The 21,992-nt window shown below is 34.2% G+C and overlaps 1 protein-coding gene across 1 annotated transcript in view; it reads right to left on the bottom strand.

Annotated features, from left to right (window-relative positions):
- PCDH15 (protocadherin related 15) overlaps positions 1-21,992 on the bottom strand; it is a gene marked incomplete at both ends in the record, with an annotated part of 665,703 nt that overhangs the window by 550,612 nt on the left and 93,099 nt on the right. The window contains one exon of the mRNA XM_084244834.1: positions 5,832-5,897. Coding sequence (XP_084100960.1) covers positions 5,832-5,897 — 66 coding nt within the window. The remainder of the gene's footprint in view (positions 1-5,831; positions 5,898-21,992) is intronic.

Raw genomic sequence — 21,992 nt, 5'->3', positions numbered from 1 at the left:
GAACCAACATTGACATCCATTCCCTTCTTAGTTGCATGCCTTGCCTAGAGAAACTCCAGGGAAGGAGTGAATGAGTGAATGAAGTATTCTTTGTTATTCTTTTATACATTCCTGGATGCAAGTGTGAGATTGTAATCTTCAACCTGGTTCACACGCTGGCTTCAGGATGCTCTCTGATAATGAATGGAAAATATTTTCATTAAATCAGCTTTGACAACCATTCTTGGCAGTTGCTTTTCCATATAGAGACACTCAGCAGCATCATTTATTTCTCAAATTTGCTGAGGACTCATGATCATTTTTTTTTTTTTTATTTTAAATCAATGAAGAGCTTTAGTATGGACTTTGGTTCTCTCTCATAGGTAGTGACACCCTTTCACCTCGGAATCTGTTCATTTTTGTATAATCTAACTATGAGTTTAAATCATACCCTTGTCCCTTTGACTCAACACTGTATTTATCCAGTTTCTGAGAATTAGACTGAACTAGCAGCTCAAAAATCTGTTTGTATGCCTTTCATAATTGTTAAACAACCAACACTTTGATTTGGCTGACATTCAGCAGCAGACTTTAAATAGATCCAGTGTAACTGCTCCTGGATCTCTTTCTAGTAAAGATGCAATGATATAAGCAACTCTTGAGTTCAGTGAAGATAGACATATTTCCAAAGGGTTTTAACACTATTTCTTAAATCTTCTAGGTTTAAAATAAGATTGAAAGGGAAATATTGAGATATTGAGATTTCCCATATGCCATCAGCCCCTATTTACATCAACATCACTCATCACTCACCAGAATTATTACCTTTTTTTTTTTTTTAACTAAGAATGAACCTAAAGGGCCTCCCTAGTGGCAAAAAGGGGTTAAGTACTGCACTATGAAGCAATCCGCAACCACTGCAGCATGAGTGCAACCACTGCAGCACGAGTTCGATCCCCGGCCGGCCAGGGAGAAACCCATATGGCACTGCAGACCTCTCCTGTCTCGCCTGCTGCTCCCCTCAGCAGTGTGTTTCAGCCTGCTCTGCTCCGCACTCTATCTCTGGTGGATCCTCTCACCCCTGCATCCCTGGCCTGTGCCCCAGCTCTTGTATGCATAAACAAATAAATCTTCTAAAAAAATGAACCTATATTGGCATATCATAATCACCAAGAGTGTATAATTTACTTTAAGGTTCACCTTTCGTGTTGTTCATTCTATGGGTGAGAGCAAATATATCATAAAATGTATTGTTCATTGTGATATCATACAGAGAAATTTTATTGCCCTAACAATCCTCTATGTTTTGCCTGTTTACCACCTCCTCCACTCTTAGCAAGTACTGATCTTTCTATTGTTTTCATATCTTTGCCTTTTCCAGAATGTCCTCTAGGTGAGATTATACAGCATGAGTCTTTCAGATTGACTTCTTTCACTTAATAAGCATTTCAGATTCCTATATATCTTTATCATTGCTCCATGATTCTTTTCTTTTGAGCATTGAATAATATTCTATTGTTTAGATGTACCACAGTTTATTTATCCATTTGGTTACTGCAGGACACTTTGGTGCTTCCAGAGTTTGGCAATTATGAGTAAAGCTGCTATGCACATATGCAAGTTATGTGGACATGCGTTTTCCAGAAATAAATTTTAGACATTTTCATGTTATTGTACAAGATATGTTATGTCTATTCCTCTACATACCTTCTAACCTAAAAATATGCTTGCACATTAAACATGTTGTTCAGAGTAATTTAAGAGCTCTCTGAAGGTCAGAAGCCTGTGTGTCTCCTCATGTGGCCTCTGTGTTCTTAAAAACAGTTTTAATTTTCTGGTAGTTGTGATAAAATTGAACCCCTGGATCAGACTGAGGGTGATATAATGACTCTTATCAATGTGCTCCTAAGGATAATAGCCAAGAAAGAGAAGAATCCAATAGGATCCATAGTGAGATGGAAGTTTATGAATCACTACCTGCTAATTTTTCAATTATTCAGACATATAAAGTGCCAATGCATTTAGTATGCATTCTCAAAAATAGGAAATATTTCCATCTCAAAAAGTATAAAACTCTGGCAAGATGCATACATGTGACAAATATGGATATTCTATAAATGTACATACATAAGAATATTAAGTAAAATTTTTAAAAGCAAATCTGAGCTATTTATTTAAGTGAAAATTCTTTTTTTTAATATTTATTTATTATTTGTTTGTTTGTTTGTTTGTATAAGCACTGGGTACAGTCAGAAGCGTGGGAGGGTGAGAGATTCACCAGAGCCAGAGAGGGGAGCAGAGCGAGCAGACTGACAGAACACACTGCTGAGAGAAGAAGCAGGAAGCAGGGGAGGTCTGCGCGCCATGTGTGACCCTCGCCCAGAGGCCCGGGATCAAACCGGCACAGCTTCACAACCCAGCACTCAACCGCTGCGCCACCAGGGAGGCCCAATCTGAGCTATTTAAAAGCTGTTCTAGGTATTTACCCAAAGGACACAGAAACATCAATTCCAAAGAGCACCTGCACCCCTATGTTTATAGCAGCACTGTTTACAATAGCTAAGCTATGGAAACAACTCAAATGCCCAAAATAGATGACTGGATCAAGAAGATGTGGTACATATACACCATGGAATATTACTCAGCATTCAAAAAAGATAAACACATGCAATTTGCAGCAACATGGATGGCGCTGGAAGGGATCATGCTCAGCGAAATAAGCCAGAAAGAAAAAGAAAAATACTGGATGATCTCACTCATAGCAGGATCTAGAAAACTTAAATAAGGGACCAGGAAAATGAATAACTATAAGAAAGTGAAAATCAAAATCAGCAAACAACTATGAGCCAGAGACACTCTATGGGGGGTGGGGGGTGGGGAGGGGAGGGATTGGGGTCAAAATAAGGGCGTTGCAATTGTATGGGGAATATAAAAATAAAATTTATTTAAAAAAATAAAATAAAATAAAATAAAATCTGAAAAAAAAATAAAAGCTATTCTTAGTAGAGTATGCCTTTAGCATTAGAGATTGTTTAGCAGTAGGTATCAATGAAGTCAACCAAAGATAAGTTGACACACAACAGTTTATCTTATTAAAGGACTTGCTATACCTTACATTTAAGAAGGCCCAGAATATTTTATTAAATCAGAGCTTATTATTCTAGTAAAATAGTTTACCCATATGTATTACCACCAATTAAAAGATATGGGAAAAGAGAAATTAACTGAATTTAAAAGCAGAATTAAAATGAGTTTCATTATTGGGAAGATTTTTGGATTGCCTGAAGAAATATGAACAACATTTTTATGGATTGTTTTCTTTAGACATTTTGACAAGGATGATTACACACTACATTATAATATCTGGCAGAGTTTCATTTGATTACCATATTTTTAGAATTTTAATGTAAAAGAAAGATGTGAAAAATTTAGTCTCTAGATTGATATTTATACTCCTTGTGATAATACTCAAATAACTTTGGCAGCATTCTGAGTAGCTGACAGTTTTTATAAAATATGCCAATTAAAGAGCACAACATTATTATACTGTATCATGTCACATTCTTCTAAAACAGAAATATTGAACTTTCACCACATGCCACCATACAACATTGCTATGGCAACATCTATGTAGAGTCCCTTAGCTCCTTGAAAAAAGGAATCTAATCAGTAAGGGGGGGGGGATGAGAGGATAAAATACTATTATTACTGTGGTTATAATTATTTGGTTGGCAAAATGAGCTCTATATAGAGTCATAAGTTAAAACAAAATGATTTAGTAAAACTAAATGGTTTAGTTTAGCTCAATTTATATTCAAAGGAATTTGTGAACAAAATGATAATAACTTGGTCTTCTGTCATGGTCTCCCCACCACCACCCTTTGTCTAAAAAGACAAACTGCTTTCATTATAGAACGTTTATAAAATATAGATTTGTTCATAGAAAAACAGATAACCATAATTGTACATATGAGACAGATTTTTGGGGGTGTATTTTAATATATTTTTCCTCTCTGATAACACATGCAGGATATTTCCAATTTATTTAAATTCATTATAACATTTATTAACTTCAAATGATTCCATGCTTGATAGTGATTACCTCTTTAAAAACTAAATACTCAACTTTATGTGATTGTCTGAGTGTTGCTAGTATTAGTATATAATATCACATTTCTTTAAACAGAGGCTAGCAATGTCACGGGTATTTTAGATTGATTTCCTAAATCTATACAAGATAAATGTTTATTACAACTTTTCAAAGGAGTAAAATGAGTATTTCTTTTTTTTTAAAGATTTATTTATACATGCACTGGGTACAGTCAGAAGCACGGGAGGGTGAGAGAATTCACCAGAGCCAGAGCGGGGAGCAGAGCAGGCAGAAGGACCGAAGGATACTGCTGAGGGGAGCAGCGGGCGGCAGGAGAGGTCTGCGCGCCATGTGGGACCCTCCTGCGGTGGCCAGGGAGCAGCCGGGGATCGAACCTGCGCTGCAGAGGCTGCGGGCAGCTTCGCAACCCAGCGCTCAACCGCTGCGCCACCAGGGAGGCCCTAAAATGAGTATTTCTAATGCATATCAAAGAATCTGTGATTAAGTGAATCAATGTAGGTATTATATATTATAGAATTCAAAATATATGGAGAGTGAATTACAGAAAAAAAAACATCATTCTCTATCAAACTACTTGATATAATTTCTCTTTAAAAAATAAATATGGAAAACTATTTAGAATAGACAGAAAGTGCAAATTAAACAAATCCAGTGAAAGGTTCTCTCCAGAATTAGCACATTCTAACACTTAGAATAGTTTAAAATAGAAACCAAGTCTTAAGAGATTATTATTTAACTGTGTTTTAAGAGATTAGAAACTTTAATTATTCACACATTACAGTTTAGAAAGTAGGAGGTTATAGCTGAAGAAAAAAATAATTTTAATTATTTGTGTTTTGATACATAAAATTATCTTTTGAAGAACTTGACATGAATTAGCTATTATTTATTAATTATTACATGCAACCTGAGTGAGAATTCAGATTCTGCTCAGATCTTTGATCAGGTTCTCTCTGCACAAGCCCAAAGCTTCCCCATTAGCTATTCTGAAATTACCATGTCTACTAGGCTATGAATCTTACTCCTTTTCAGATCCAAGCCACTCTAATTTAGCAGTGTAAGGCTAATTATGTGCTCCACTTTTTTTTTTTTTAAAGGAATGTAATGTGTTTCAGTTAGATGATAAGATGAGTATATGTATGATACTGTTCTCTACATATTAGCAAAGAGAAATTTCAGACCATATCTGAATGCATTCTTGGACTGCTCCTGAATCACATGATTCTTCACAATCAAGACCAATTTTTTTTTTAAAGATTTATTTATTTATTTATACAAGTACTGGCTACAGTCAGAAGCGCGGGAGGGTGAGATAATTCACCAGAGCCAGAGCGGGGAGCAGAACAGGCAGAAGGACCGAAGTACACTGCTGAGGGGAGCAGCGGGCCGCAGGAGAGGTCCTAGCGCCATGTGGGACTCTAGCCTGGCTGCCTGGATGGAACCGGCGCTGCAGAGACTGCGGGCAGTTTCGCAACCCAGCGCTCAACTGCTGAGCCACCAGGGAGGCCCAAGACCAAATTTTTTTTTTTGTAATGGAAAAGACCTTTCATAATGAAATCCAAGTAAAGCATTCTAGGCAATGGTGTAATTTAAATCCACACATGGAAGACACAAAAAGGGAACTATTTTTTAATTTGTATCTAAGCTTTCATGTAGTATGTCCACATGTCACAAATCTAGGATAGAAATTAGAAGAAACTCCTCTTAGAAGAGTAATTTGTAAATTATAAAACTGACTCACCATTCCGACTTTCTTCATCAATAGCAACTATGGTAGCTGGTGGTCCTCCCCTAGCTAGTTTGCAATCTGAAAAATGAAAACAACCAAAGGTAAGAAGTAGCAGCTGCAGAGACACACATACTTAGATCAAACTCATTAGGCAGATGTAGAAAAATGAAAACTCATCCAATTAAATTAATATTCAGGATTATTTTAACATTTATTTTTATTTAAAAAAAATTCTTAAGAACCACATAAATTCCTCACCACATCATAACAGAGTCACTTTGTATACCACAAATCTATTGAAATCTTACTGAAGAATCACCAGTAGAGACCACTAGAAAGCAGAAGTCCTTCAGGGTAGAGATAATGGGATGGTAATTTAACTCAAAGAAATAACATAAAGGAATGATTAACAAGGATAAATTGTAATTAAAGCTACATAACAGAAACAAACATAATTGGACTTTAATTGTGATAAAGGGTCTAATTAAAGAGAGTGAATAGAATTTTAATAATGTTTTAAAGAGAATGAAACAAAGACAGACAAGCAATGCTCATGAGGTTGTTTGGGATTTATTTTTGTCATCTTACCCTCATATTGCCAGTCTGGAGTCAAAGTATAGAGTCATCAATGGAAGCAGATCAGAAAAATGAAAGAAAGAAAGGAAGAAAGAATATATGTATATATTTAGTGAGGATTTAAAGATAAGAATAACATTATACATTAATAGCTATATCACAATGATTTATGGAAAGGAACTATATAAATCATTATACCAGGTCTTCTAATCTAATATTAACAAGTGAATTTGATAATGATAAATGTCATTAACATCTTCAAAGTTATCATTGATAGATTTGAAAATAACATAAACCACATTCATGTTTCCTATGGAAAGGTAAATATAAATTATTAATGAACAGTCCATTATTCTATGTTGAAGAAATCCTTAAAAACAGTGCCTGTCAATCAGTAGTGATGACTAATTCATTATTTCAAACACTGCTAATATCCTGCCAAGTATCATGATAATGAACATATAAATAGTATTGTGAGCTATTATATCCATGGTGATTAAAACATGAAAGTTTTGCCTGCCTTTGACAAGAATTATTGTGTATTATAAAGTATATACATTCTCAAATGAAACTTAAAATTTCAGAGCTCTACAATTATGCTCTCTTCATCGTTGACAATATTCAGTTTCAAGTCACATTTTTAGATTTATAATAACTCATGCTCATTACTCTGACCTTTGACAGAGCATAGTCCCTCACTATTTGCACCCCTATACTTATGATTTCCTTTCTTATCTGCCAGAAACTTCATTGTCATCCTATTAATTAAACAAGAATTATTTTCATGCACATATTCAAATGGTACTTCTCCGCACAAAACACTTACATGTTTCTTTGGAGTTAAAAAAAAAAAAAAACTGGATACTACGTAAATTTTTTTCATGATATAGTCTTAACATTTTTAAATTATAAGAAAGCTCAATGTTCTTCAGTCACATCCGATTCCTTAAATTTTCTTAATTGTATTTTCATGCAACTTTTTTTTTCTTAATATAGATTCATTTCTCTCTTTGCCTGGAAAATCTCTGCTTCTCTTAGGAGAACTAGATATTTCACCTATTCTATGAAAATGCCCATACCACAGGTCATAATATATTTTTCACCTAATATTTTGTTCATCTAGTATTTTCTTCCTTTATACATCCACAAATTATTCATTTAGTATGACAAAATTCTGAATAAATTGCTGTGCATTAAGCATGGGGGGAAATTAACAGTCCATTTCTTCAAGGAACTTGGGTGTAGAGGGTTGAAGATAAGATATAAGAAGACAACCACACAGGTGTATACAATGTGGTACACACACAGCCAATTCTTTAATAAATTCACAAACAACACAAATATTAAAAGAAAAAAAAGACAACATAGGGAGTGGAAACAGGATAAGAAAAGGGCAGAGGCAATTGTGAAGGAGACAATAAAGAAAACCGAATCAGGTCTTACAAGAATCAATTCTTCGATTACCAGACATCTCTCTCTCTCTCTCTCTTCCCTACATAGATAGATGGATATATACAGATATACGTATGCATGTATACTATCATGGCTAAAGAGATGCAGAGTGCAAGAAAAACTGCCATATATTTTTGTTTGAATATTAGTAAAGGAATAGATATTTAATCGATAACTATTTTTTTTATGGTCGGGTATTAAGGAGGAAGGAAAAAGAAGAGGACATTTGAGCATACATATTAAATATTTCAATACTTTTCCCAAGTTGGTTACTATCAAATTTATGGATAACTTTTTTATAAAGTTAAATCAAATATAACTCTCTGTAGCCTAATACCACCTAACTCTCTTACCCTTTCATTTGTCATATTTCTTTACCCTTAACAAATCAAAATAATGTTTGCTATATCATATGCTGAAATGCCCATATGCTTCTTCTTCCTCTGGTTAACTTCTATTTCTCTTTCAAGAATTTATCAAAACGCTTTGTTGTTAGTGTTAAATTAAATGCCTCTTTGACATCTTGCAATAAACACTATAGTCCATTGAATGAGTTACCTCACTGGAAAAAAAAATAGTGTATTCTTCTTATAAGAACTATTTCAGATCAAGTCTGTGTTATACTTATCTTAGTATTTGCAAACCATTCTGGAATTTGTCAGGGAAATATGTTGGATTTTTCTGAAATATGGTCAACCCAGCTGTAATCGTCCGTTGAACATCCCTGCCTGAGAGTTCCTCAGAAGTCTCTATTCTCACTGTGCCCTCACCATTCTGAGAGTAGAAGCTCAGTCACATTTACTCACAGCTGGACTAATTTGATGACTTACACACTTAGGGAGCAGGGAAACTTCCCTCACCCTATCTGGGTTCTTCTAAGGGTAGCTGGACTAAGAAATAAAAGTCATGCAGATTATTAGGAGGAAAATTTTAAAAATAATAATACATGAATGTATGTATGGATAATTTAATAACAGCAAATACTAAAGAATAATGGAATATACCAAGGATATTTACTCTGTGTTGTGGGACCTGCTTTCTCAAGGAGAGAGAGGGTGATACTTCAAATGATAAACAAGAAGGAGTAAAGATAGGATTTTTAAATAGAACGAAGATGTTCTTTGGGGACTCCCTGGTGGTGCAAGTGTTAAGAGGCAACCTATGAAGCTATCTGCAGCCACTGCAGCACAAGTTCGATTCCCAGCCAGCCACAGAGCAACCCACATGGCGCAGCAGACCTCTCCTGACTCGCCTGCTGCTCCCCTCAGCATGCACTTTGTTCAATCTTCCTGTTCTGTCCCCCATTCTGTCTCTAGTGAATCCTCTCACCCCCTGTGTCTCTGGCCTGTCGCCCAGCTCTTGTATTCATAAATAAATAAATCTTGAAAAAAAAAAAAAAAGAAAGAAGATGTTCTTTGATAGTATTGCACCTAGGTAACAATCCCTACAATATATTCTTGTAGGTTCTAATAGTGGGAGGAGTAGTGATTGCTTCTTCCATTAGGAAAAGGGTAAAAGAGTAGAGTCATAACTTCTTCATCAGTCAGAGAAGGGCCAAAGACTCAGGCGAGGACAAAAACTTCTCAGTCTCCAAGGCTTTCATAGCTCTCATTTCAAAACAATCTGCATTCTTTAAGTGATGGCAATAAAGGTCCTGAGACTCACAGAAAATTGGTTGACTTCTGGTTCCAATATCTCAGTGACAAGAGGCCCACTATGGGCACGAATGAAAAAAGCTTATCTGATTCTTTTTAAGGATACTGACCCCATACCGCCAAGTTTTATTCTTCCAGTATGTTCCAAATCATCCCATTAAGATATCTTCATATCTAGCAAATACTGTATTTAATTTTAACCAAATCAAAAAAGAAATTTTAAAAAATGAAGTTTCATAACTTTTATCAAGACAGATTACTTAGACACATAAAACTAATCTATTAATATTCTCAGTAACCTAATGTTTGTTTGGGAGTGATGATTTTTCAAAAAAAATTGTAATTCATTTTGAAATGCTCAAAAGTATTTTAAAACCATAATTATATTCATAATTGTTTTGAAAAAGGTAATTTTCGATGTAAATGCCAAGGATATATTGCATATGCAAAATATCCAAATGCAGATCAAAGCAAAGACTCGAAAGCAATTTGGGGCCTGGCTGATCCTGTACTCTATGGTGTATGGATAATCTGTCTGCCACAGGAGAGACAGGTTAGCTGATGATGGCTGAAACTTGGAAGTGGACTTCCTTAATCTATTTAATTTCACCCTTGACTGTCCTGGTTCAATCATAAACTCATTGTTTTTCATGCCTCAAATTTCTAACTTCTCAGGCCCCTACCTGATTCTCATATCCAATTTGTAAAGTACAGGATATGAATACAAATACCTGAAAGAACAATGTGATTTCTTTCTGCAAATGAATGATTTTAAGGGTATCAAACCTATGATATGCTGTTATTGTAGTCTGAACTTAAATGCATTTTACTGACTGTTGACACAAAGTCAATAATTCATAAGTGTCCAAAATACACTCATCCCTTACTAGGAAAAGCCAGGGACCTTAACCTATTCTTAAACTTCTTTGTAAGGTCAAGCAATGTGTTTTTTTTTAAACAATTCAAATTTATTTTTTTTCATATGGTTACATGTCAATTACCATCAGTGTGTTAATGACTTGTATATTGTATTCCCTGCCTAGACCTGTGCTTTGATTCTGGGTTCTACCACACAGACAACATCAGCACTTCCTATTTATAAGGAGCTTTAAATGTAGCACCCCAAATCTGAATTCTATTTGTGCCCCCCAGTTGATACCTGTCCTCATCTATTTATAGTATGCATCATTTCAGTGAAACGTACACTTTCTCATCAAGTTGAATAAATGAGAAACGAGGGGTTATCAGTTAGATTACCTGTCTTTTTCATGTCCAAACTTTATTAGTTTTTGTATTTAAACATAAATTTCTTAAATATAATTCATAGTGTGTGAATTAGAAGTTGTTTGTTTGTTTGTTTTCATCCATTGATTATGATAGGTTTTCCTTACTTGGCTAAACTCCCAACAAGCAACTATGATTACATCTGTGTAATTCTTGGCCCAAAATGTAATGTCACTATTGACATCAGGAGAAGCAGTATGGTCCTGTGGTTATGGGCATGATCTCAGGAGAGAAACTGTTTAGGATAACAAACTAGCCACATTTTTAGGATCTATGAAAGTTGTTTAAATTCTCTGTAGTGCAATTGCCTTTCTGTAAAACAGAAGTTGTTTTACAGAATAGTTTCTAAAATATAGAAGTACTTTATGAGTTATTATTAGGTTAAATTCTACTTTAGCCAAATATTAATTTGTAATATATTAAAATTTGTATAAATCTACATTTTAAGAGCACAGTGTTTACATATTTTTAATTATTGAAGTAGCAGTTTCTTAGATTTTTCAACAGTCAAAGGAATGTTATAATTTATTAGCAGATCAAAATAGGCTTGGGATAATTTAGCATTTTTGAAGTATTTTTTACCACATTGGCTTGGAATAATCACTCAATACATTTAATTATATGGCCACAGATTGCTAAGAATATATTGGGATGGCTGAATCATGTAAAATGACTCTCAAAATTTCAAAAACTATGAGAGATTTTTACAACTGAAATTAAAATAAAAACCCTGTTTTGAGGACATAGATTGTGATCTCCTTTTAAATGCTCTTTGCAAGATTTGCTTTCCTTTAATCTCCAATCTTCCTAGAAAATCATTTTCTTGGTGTTACCTTACTTTACCATGTTATAATATTTTTGTTTATATTTTATGGTTGAAATGTAAAAGAGATGGAAAATTTTTCAGGTTTGTGTCATGGCAAAATTATTCAAGAGACACTTTACATAAAATAGTTAAAGAGAACATTAATGTTTCTGAATACTAATTTGTTATTTTATTTTCTGTTTATTCTTGATGAGACAACTCTAAGGAATTTCTCTATCATGATTTTTACTAAGATAGTCAACAAGTTCAAAACATAAAAGCTACAGCATCAGACATCACTGTCTGAAAATTGTATACTTCAGAGATTCTTGATAAGGTTTTGTTTATAGTCTGCCTATATAAATCAAATGTTTTGCTAATAACTAATTATAAGTACCAAAATTGTCAAAAAAAAACAAACTGTTGATTTATTTATAAGAACAAAATTAAGAACTTACTTATTGAGATATGAACATATATTGTGTAAGTTTAAAGGATTCAATGAGATAATTAGATACATGCATATATTGTGAAGTTAATACCAAAAATAAGGTTACTGAATATTTCCATGTTTGCATATAATTCTCGTCTGTGTATTTGTGGAAATTGCATTTAAGATCTCTCTCACTACAATAATCTTATAAATTTTAGTGTACAGGGCCTCCCCAGTGGCACAGTGGTTGAGTGCTGGGCTGTGAAGCTGCCTGTAGCCTCTGCAGCACCAGTTCAATCCCTGGCCAGCTGGCAAGAGTCCACATGGCACACAGACCTCTCCTGCCACACCTGCTGCTCCCCTCAGCAGTGTATTTCATCAGTCTGCCTATTGTGCTCCCTGCTCTGGCTCTGGTGAATTCTCTCACCCTCCCATGCTTCTGACTGTGCCCAGTGCTTGTATAAATAAATAAATAAATAAATCTTTAAAAAAAAAATAGTGTACAGATTTTTCACCTACTTCACTAAATACATTCCAAAGCATTTTATTACTTTTGAAGCAGTTGTTAATTAGATTGATTTCTTCATTTTGTTTTTAGATGGTTTGTGGTCAGTGTAAGAAATACAATCTATATTTGTATGTTCATTTTGTCTTGTGAAACTTTACTTAAATTACATGTTAATCAAAATTGTTTTGGTGGAATACTTAACATTTTCTTAACTCTGATCATATAATCTGCAAACATAGTTTGTTTTACTTCTTCCTCTCTGCTTTACGTCTTTTTTTCTCCTTGTTTACTGGTTCTGGATAGGTCTGCCTGTACTATGCTGAATGGTAGTGGTGAGAATGGGCACTCCTGTCTTGCTCCTAAGTTTAGGAAGAAAACCTTTCAAATTTGTTGAGTATGATGTTATGTTCTATGACAGAGAAAGGTTATATATTCAAATATATAAAGATAATGGGAAATTTAGTAAAATATTTCCATTGCCTTAATTTCCTATTTACTAATTGTAAGGATAGAGTGAAGTCTGAGGTTCTATCATGAAAGGTGAAAATTAGAATGGAATAGATAGGGGGCTAAGGTGAGAAACATGGAAGAAATAAAACCAAAAATATTACCAAATATATCCCCCAAACACCAGTGTCTACTTTTTACATATATCTCATCTTGTTTTCACACAGCTTTTGTAGACACAATTGCACCTAGTTTCATAATATGCATAGTCATTCCAGAAGTAAGCTGAAAATAGAACCACAAGCTCCTAATGAACTTGTGTTCTTTTCATTCCTTCACAACTGTGAAGTGTCAGAGGGTAATGTTTGCATGTCAACTATTTTTTAAATGATACTTTATCATTAAACAGATAATTACTTTCTGCATCATAAACCTTGCAGAGTGATATCAAAGCCAAAGCAGGTTATAATATGATCTGACATACTTTGGCACAGAAAAAAAAAAAAAGAAAAAAAACTTTTGTTCGCAAGTTGGGCAGATTGAAACATGCATAGCACAAATTAATTCTTTCAAGAAAAGTGAACTAGAATTACATTCTTGAGCATAGGCATGAGAATAAAGTCATATTATTTATTAACTTAATGGTGGGGTTATTGGAGATTTTCATTGGTGTTCTCTAAAATTGAAACAATAAAGCATTGAGAACAAGTATTTTACAGTCCTTGCTATACAGATGTTTTTGACTGTTTGCTATCTAACATGTACAACAAATGAGGAAGAAAGTTTTATGTCCTGCAGAGTTACCATCTATAGGTTCATTTGCAGACAATCCTCTAGACAGATGCCTGTGGCTTTGAAAATATGCTAGTAGTTAAGAAACTTCCAAGGAGTAAGACGCCATATTTTACGTTTTTGTATTTGCTTATTCCACACTTTCTGCAAACAGTGAACCCCCACACACACACACAATTCTATAGATATAACTTGTCCCCCTACAGTTTTCAAGTTATATTTTACTACCAGTCTTCAATTATCAATAGTATATGTTTAATGGAATACACACACAGATTCCTATGTGATCTTCAAAAAGTGAGCAACAATACAAATATTAAGGGCCTCCCTGGTGGTGCAGGGTTTAGACGCAGCACTATGAAGCTACCCGAAGCCACTGCAGCATGACTTAGATACCCAGCCAGGGAGCTACCCACATGGCTCAGCAGACCTCTCCTGTATCATCCACTGCTCCCCTAAGCAGTATATTTCAGTAGATCTGCCTGTTCGGTTCCCCAATCTGTCTCTGGTGAATCCTCTCACCCCCCACACCTCTGGCTTGTAGCCCAGTTCTTGTATGCATAAAATAAATAAATCTTTAAAAAACAATACAAATATTAAAAATGTCTTCAGTAGTGCTGCTACATTAAGAGAATTGTACTATATCTTTTTTTTTAATTAGCTTACTCAAATATGTGATAGAATTATTCTGTTACATTTTTTTCCCCTACAAACTTTGTTTTTTTTTTTTTTATTTATTGTTTTTTTTTTTTTAAGATTTATTTATTTATTTATACAAGCACTGGGTACAGTCAGAAGTGCTGGAGGGTGAGAGAATTCACCAGAGCCAGAGTGGGGAACAGAACAGGCAGACTGACAAAGAAATACATTGCTGAGGGGAGCAGCGGGCGCGGCAGGAAAGGTCTGTCGCTCCATGTGGGACCCTCACCGGTGGCTGGGGATCAAACCAGCACTGCAGAGGCTTCAGGCAGCTTCACAGCCCAGGGCTCAACTGCTGCGCCACCAGGGGAGGCCCCTTTGGTATTTTTTTAAACATGTGAAGGTCTTTTTATTTATTTATGAAAGTTCAATGATCATAGACAGAATGAAGAATCAGCAAATGAGATAAATAGAAATCTCTATATCCAGAGGGTTATACACTGAATCTCATGAATTTGACAATTACAGAAAGTTCTAGACCTCCATTCAGAATCAAACATAATTTTCTTTTTCAAACATTTATAACAATTATTTCCTAATCCAAAACTGATGGTAAAATAGTTATAAAAATAGGGAATATGTCAGGCAAAAGAACTCAAACTCGTGAAGCATGTGTTTGAAGTAATGCTCTCTTTTACTGAAATAGCTGTTTTATGGCATGCCACACTAATTAAAAGCTATGTTAATGTCCTTAACTCATCAACACAATATTTAATTTGTGTAAACTCTTTAAATAATGGGAAAATTTATAAGATTTACTTTCACAGGCCTTATAATAAAAACAAGTACTAATTAGAATAAAGAGATGTTTATTCTACCAAATTGTCAAAAAATGTTATTTAAATAACTATAGAATTTAGAGAGTAAGAAATTAAAGGTTACTAACTAATTTTGTTGGAACTATCAATTGTGGGTTTTTTTAAAGATTCATTTATTTATTTATATAAGAACTGGGGTACAGGCCAGATTCACGGGAGGGTGAGAGGATTCACCAGAGACAGAGCAGGGAACAGAATAGGCAGACTGATGAAATACACTACTGAGGGGAGCAGCAGGCAAGACAGGAGAGGTCTGTCACACAATGTGGGACACTTGCCGGCCAGCTGGGACCAAATCAGCACTGCAGAGGCTAAGGTCAGCTTCACAGCACTGCACTCAACTGCCTGCGCCACCAGGGGAGGGCCTCAATTGTTTTTTTTCTTTTTTTCTTTTAAGATAAAAAAAAAAAATTGCAAGGCAATAGGGCAAGAATTTTAAAAAACTTGTCTTTTGACAGAAAAATTTTACCTTTGGGGATACAAGTAATATAGAAGTACTTAGATAAATATTTAGTGCTGTTACAATTGTTTATAACAGTAAAACACTATCAGTTTCATAAAATTATTATAATATGAACAAATTATATAGATGTGGCAGGCATTCCAACTTGGTTCACCAACTCTAACCATTTTTCTATCATGATATACTAGAGGGAATGTAAAACTTAGAACAGTACTTTTTAGACTTATTTTGTGGCAGGTTTTATATAGCCTGCCACTCAGAGCACAATTTTATGACACTTGAAAATAAGGAAAACACAAGAGCATCAAAAGAAACCCAGGTAAGCACAGTGCAAGAAGTGTATCATTCCTTGGGAATAGCTGTAGTAAACACATTAGTGTGAGGTCCAGGTTCTCCTAGACGCCAAGGCAGGCAGTATATTTATTTATTTATTTATTTATTTATTTATTTATTTATTTATTTATTAAACAAATATTTATTTTAAAGATTTATTTATTTATACAAGCACTGGGTACAGTCAGAAGTGCAGGAGGGTGAGAGAATTCACCAGAGCCAGAGTGGGGAGCAGAACAGGCAGAAGGACCGAGGTACACTGCTGAGGGGAGCAGCGGGCAGCAGGAAAGGTCTGTGCACCATGTGGGACCCTCGCCCGGATGCTGGGGATCGAACCGGCGCTACAGAGGCTGTGCGCAGCTTTGCAACCCAGCGCACAACCGCTGCGCCACTAGGGAGGCTCCAAGGCAGGCAATATAACTGAAGTTTCTACTAGAATGTTCAGAGATCTACTTGGGTGTTTTTCTGGCTTTCTTGACCTTGCCTCTGTAGTATCCAAGATTAGTTTTCTGATCATTCTAAGTAAGTTTCATGTTAATAAACCCATTCCAGGTGACAGAGGCTATTTGTGTTCTATCATTTGTACTAAAAATTCTTGGCCAATTTTAAATCAGACATTCATAATATCAAAGAAATTCTGATGTCTTGAGCAATGATTACAAAAAAATTTAAAAAATCAAGAAGGTTTTAGAGCTAATGTGAACTCTGATCTTATTTTATGTTGGTGTGTGTGTATATTTATATATATATGTGTGTGTGTATATTTGTGTGTGTGTAAAGGCTAACATATGAAAATTATTGTTATTATAAGTTTTCCTATTGCTTAAAATTCCTCAATTTTTCATGCATTGCATGTCTAATAATAAGTCATTATAAACACAATTTGAAAGACAAATAAACAACTTCAGTTATTTAAAAAATGTATGAGAAATATCACAAGGATTCTCAATAGAATAACTATTATAAGATATAAAAGGCAAAATGTTGTAAGGTGAGGAAATCTGTTATATGAGAACACATTTAGATATAGAATTCATTAAGAACTTGAGAGATAAGGCCTCTCCTGGTGGCGCAGCAGTTGAGCGCTGGGTTGCAATGCTGCCTGCAGCCTCTGCAGCGCCAGTTCGATCCTCGGTCACCAGTGAGGGTCCCACAAAAAAAAAAAAAAAAAAAAAAAAAGAACATGAGAGATATCTTCCTGCTACACTGAAAACCTCCAGAAGCAGTTCTTTCTCCTTCTGCATGAATAACAACAGTTATTCCTAATACCTCATTCCGCTTAACATGATCCTCACCAATTCACAATTTGAAATTTGTCATATGACTCAAATTAATGCATGGAAAATAGGACCTGAAAGGGTCATTGGCTTTGTGTTCATTTTTTGAATCATATCTAGAGTACCCTGCTCCCTGATGTGGAAAGGCTATCATCAGAAGATTCACATTCAGATTAGAGGCAAGCAATTACAAGGCAGAGTCAACACTTACTGGTTATGAAACATGTCAAATCTTCTTTCTCTACCTCTACTCTATTTTTCTAACACTTACTGTACATTAGGATATGTGCCATGATAAATAAAGCTAATATTTTTGAGAGACTAAAATCATTCAGCATCCAACTTGGCATCACATTCAATACTATTTAATGTTTCTCAAATATTTTATTTTACACAGCAAGTCAACTTGCTATCCTTCTTTGTCACTATTATCACTGTTGTCACATTGTCATTATTTTCTTTGTTTGCTATTTGTTTAAACTAGTTCAAAATGTCAAATATATCAGATACACAAAAAGGGTATCCAATGTATTTGAATCGTTTCAAAAAATCAATAATATTACAATAAAATAGATATTCATGTTCTCACTATCCATAATAGAAACAAAATATTGCAACATCTCATAATTATTCTGTGTGCTGTATGGAAGAATTTTGCAAGATTTTGCAATTGCATTGTACATAACATTCTGCAGTTTGCCTCTTCCTCTGCATTTTGTTTTTAAAGATTTATTTATTTATTTGTTTGCTTATTTCTTTATTTATTTGTACAAGCACTGGGTAGTCAGAAGCACGGGAGGGTGAGAGAATTCACCAAAGCCAGAGCGGGAGAATAGGCAGACACGAAATACACTGCTGAGGGGAGCAGCAGGTGTGGCAGAAGAGGTCTGTGCCCCATTTGGGACCCTCGCCCGGTGGCCGGGGATCGAACCAGCGCTGCAAAGGCTGCAGGCAGCTTCGCAGCCCAGTGCTCAACCGCTGCGCCACCGGGGAGGCCCTATGTTTGGATTAATTTTTAGTTAGCATTGATTTTTTTGTTTTCATCCAAATGATTCTATTTTTCCTCTTCATGAACTAGTTAAGCTTCTAATAAAATACTGAATAAAACAATGCCAGTCTTGTCTTCCTCCTGATTCTGAAGATAATTCTTACATTGATTTATAATAAAATCAAATGATTTTTAGTATTTTTGAATATATCTATTATCAAGTTAAAGAAATGTCTTATTAAGATCTTATTTATTGTGTGTGTAGTTTCAAAGAGTAGTTAAATTATTCCAAGTACATTCACTATAGCTTTTGAAACATGCAATGTTTTTTTCTTTTTCTTTTTTTTTTGTTTTTGTTTTTCTTTTTTAATTTATGAATGTGAGAAAGTCTGTTACTAGATGGTCTTATAATAAAATCACCTCTTCTTGAAAGAAACTAAATTTGGTCAAGATCAATGTTTGATCATTCTTTTGTTCCACTGATATAGTCAATTGATTAATGATTTGTTAGAAATTTTCATCTCTCTATGAATGAGGTTAGTCATTATTTTTCACTTTCATACTGACCTATGATTTTGCTGATCATATTTTCCTCTGTCTTTCAAAGCTGGAGTCACACTCTGATTTTCTGTTTCCTAGATGCTTCTTGGATCACATTTGTAAAATTATTTGAACATGGACTTTTCTATTTTAACTGTCAGTTTTAGATTTCAGACTCTCTAATTTGTTGATATCATTATTTATAATTAAGGGCTTTTTGTAGAAATGTGTCTATTCTCCCAATGCATTCAAGTTACTAGCATACAGCTCTCATAATAACTTATATAAAATGTTTAAATCTCTCTTGCAATGATAATTTCCCCCTTATGATACTTAATATTGTTTATTTGAATTTTTTTTCTCCATTTCTATTTTCCATGCTCAATTTGATCATAAATTGATTAAATATTTCATTTCAGTTATACTATGTTATTTTTAGATCAACTATTCTTGATTTCATTAAATCAAATACTTTATTCCTATTGTGAGGGATTTCGATGTTTTAATTTTTCTCATTTACAGTCACCTCAAAAATAGTATGTTTTCCTAGAAGAATGGTAATGGTCTCTTCTACTTACATAGACATACATTATTTCAGATAAATGTTTACTTTATGAATTTCTAGAAATGCATTGATTTCTAGACACTATTCTCAAACACACATTTAAAGCTATAAATCACCTTGTAGAATTATATTTCAAAAGTTTTGAAAATTAATGACCATTACATTACAATTATCCTCTCATTATTATTGTTTATTTATCCATAGATTATTTATAAGATTTTTAAGAATTTATAATATATTTATTTTGCATTATTGTTGTTAGTGAATTATTAGTAACTAATTTATAGCTATGTCCAAAAATATGACTATACTAACAAATTTTTAAAAATTTGTAGAAACATACCTATGAAGCACATAGGCATTTCAAAAAATCTCATAGTTATTAAAAACTTATGTGTATTTTATACTTTAAAAAGATTTGACTTGACATATAGCACAAAAATGGAAATTAAAAATTCATTTCACTTCTGCAATGTTTTGTAAATTCCTACACACCATATTATTAAATAAATAAATGATCCAATGCTATTTCTGTGGTCAACAAACCATTTTATATATATATATATATATTTTGATTTTCATGTCACCCAAGGTTGTGTATTTTAGCTTTCTAAATATTTATTGTGCCTGTTAGATCAAGATAATAAAAGTGTACTAGTCTTTTGCTGGAAAAATCAGCAATATAACTGGGTGATTTTCCCCCAGGTATGTATTGGGTGTTCTCCTGATCTTCAGTTCCACAACCAGAATCTGAAAGACTGTGACCCTCTATGTAATTTGATCATTTTCCAATATGTAGGGAAATTTTACTGTGTCCTAAAGGTAGCATATATAAGCTTTGAGACTGAATCCAAATGGGACTTATTGTCCTGAAAGTGAATAAAAGTTCCAAAAGAAAATTGAATTTCTTTTCCAATGAAAATGTGCGATTTAGCATATAATTTAACTCCAGAGGGTCAAATTTGTCAATCTTTGGATATTATAAACCATTTAAAACTTTACTGGAGCTGTTAAGAAATATATATATATATATATTTTAAGTTTTATTGGATATTATAGATTACTGTGTGTGTGTGCGCACACGCACATGTGTGTGTGTATGTGTCGTGAGAGAGAGAGAGAGAGAGAGAGAGCGAGAGAGACAAAGAGAGAAGAAACTATTCATTGGTGTCCGGTAACATATATGTGAAGGATATGATCCTATTAACTCCAAATCATACACAATATTGCCTCAATAATAAAAATAAATGAATAAAACAATCAATTTTAGGGCTACTCTAGTGGCCTAAGAGTTAATTCTCAGTGCTATGACCTCAATGGCCTGAGTTTGATCAACAATCAGGGAGCCCACCCACATATTGTGCAGCAGACCTCTCCTGTCTCACCTGCTGCTCCCCTTTGTAGTGTATTTTGGTAAATCCATCTGTACTGCTCCCCACTCATTCTCAGGTGAATCCTCTCACCCCCTGCACCTCTGGCCTACATGCTAGTTCTTCTACACAATAAATAAATAAATCTTAAAAAAATCAACTTTAGAAAACCCCCTAGCCATCCCCCCCACAAAAAAAAAACAGTTGTTTGCTAATTATCTTGACTATTTTCATTAATTCATACTTAGGCAATCTGGACAATTAATCAGTGATCTAATTTAACCTTATCAGAATCTTCAGACCATTCATTTACTGCATTTTCCCCCTACTCGTACAGGTAAAAACCTACTAATCTTCTCTAAAGACAACTGTATCAGCAACCATTCTAGAACACACTTCTATTGAATTGATTCCTCATACTATTCAATACTCTCTTTTGTTTATTTAATTTTTTTGTTGCAGAAAATGAACACTTCTCAGCAACACTTGCCTCCAATGAACTTTTATAAATTACACTTTTCTAGTGTTCACTGTAATATTGACAACACTGGTGTTATTTCTTTTTAAGTAGGGAACATTCTTCCCCAAAACTGACTTTACCTTGCATATTAGGGGAAAAAAATCCAAAGTGGCAGAACTTGCCTTATTAACCTAAGTTTGTCAGTTAGCTTAAGAACGTCAATGAGCAACTGTTAAAAATGTATACAAATGCACTTTTGAAATAACTCATTACTGGGATGCTATGGAAACAACAGAGTTTTTGACTTCAGCAGAAACCCAAACTAAAAATAAACAACGGTTTAATGGGCTTATTATAAGGGTAGAGATCATGAAGGTGGATTTGCATACAAAAAGTTCACGTGAAATTCTTAATAGCTTTCTCCTATTTCTAACCATGTTTGCCTCAGATACTGTCAGAGAGCACTAGACAATGTCAATAAAAACATAGTTCCTCCCAGACCCAGAAATAATATTGGAGTCTTATGATGAGACTGAGGGAATCTTTTATGGGAGGAACATTTTACTTATATTCCTACAGAAAATTTTTTTTTTTTTGCTATGAAGCTAAGGAAATAAAACTAAAGAATAAAGATAGATAATTTTTAATATAGTCACATTTAATTCTTTAAGATTTTCAGTTTAGGGCCTCCCCTGTGGCGCAACGGGT

Source organism: Talpa europaea (genome assembly GCF_964194135.1).
Source record: "Talpa europaea genome assembly, chromosome: 10".
In the NCBI taxonomy this organism is placed as follows: Eukaryota; Metazoa; Chordata; class Mammalia; order Eulipotyphla; family Talpidae; genus Talpa; species Talpa europaea.
Note: the sequence above shows the minus strand (reverse complement) of the source record. Positions and strands in the feature narration are given on the sequence as shown.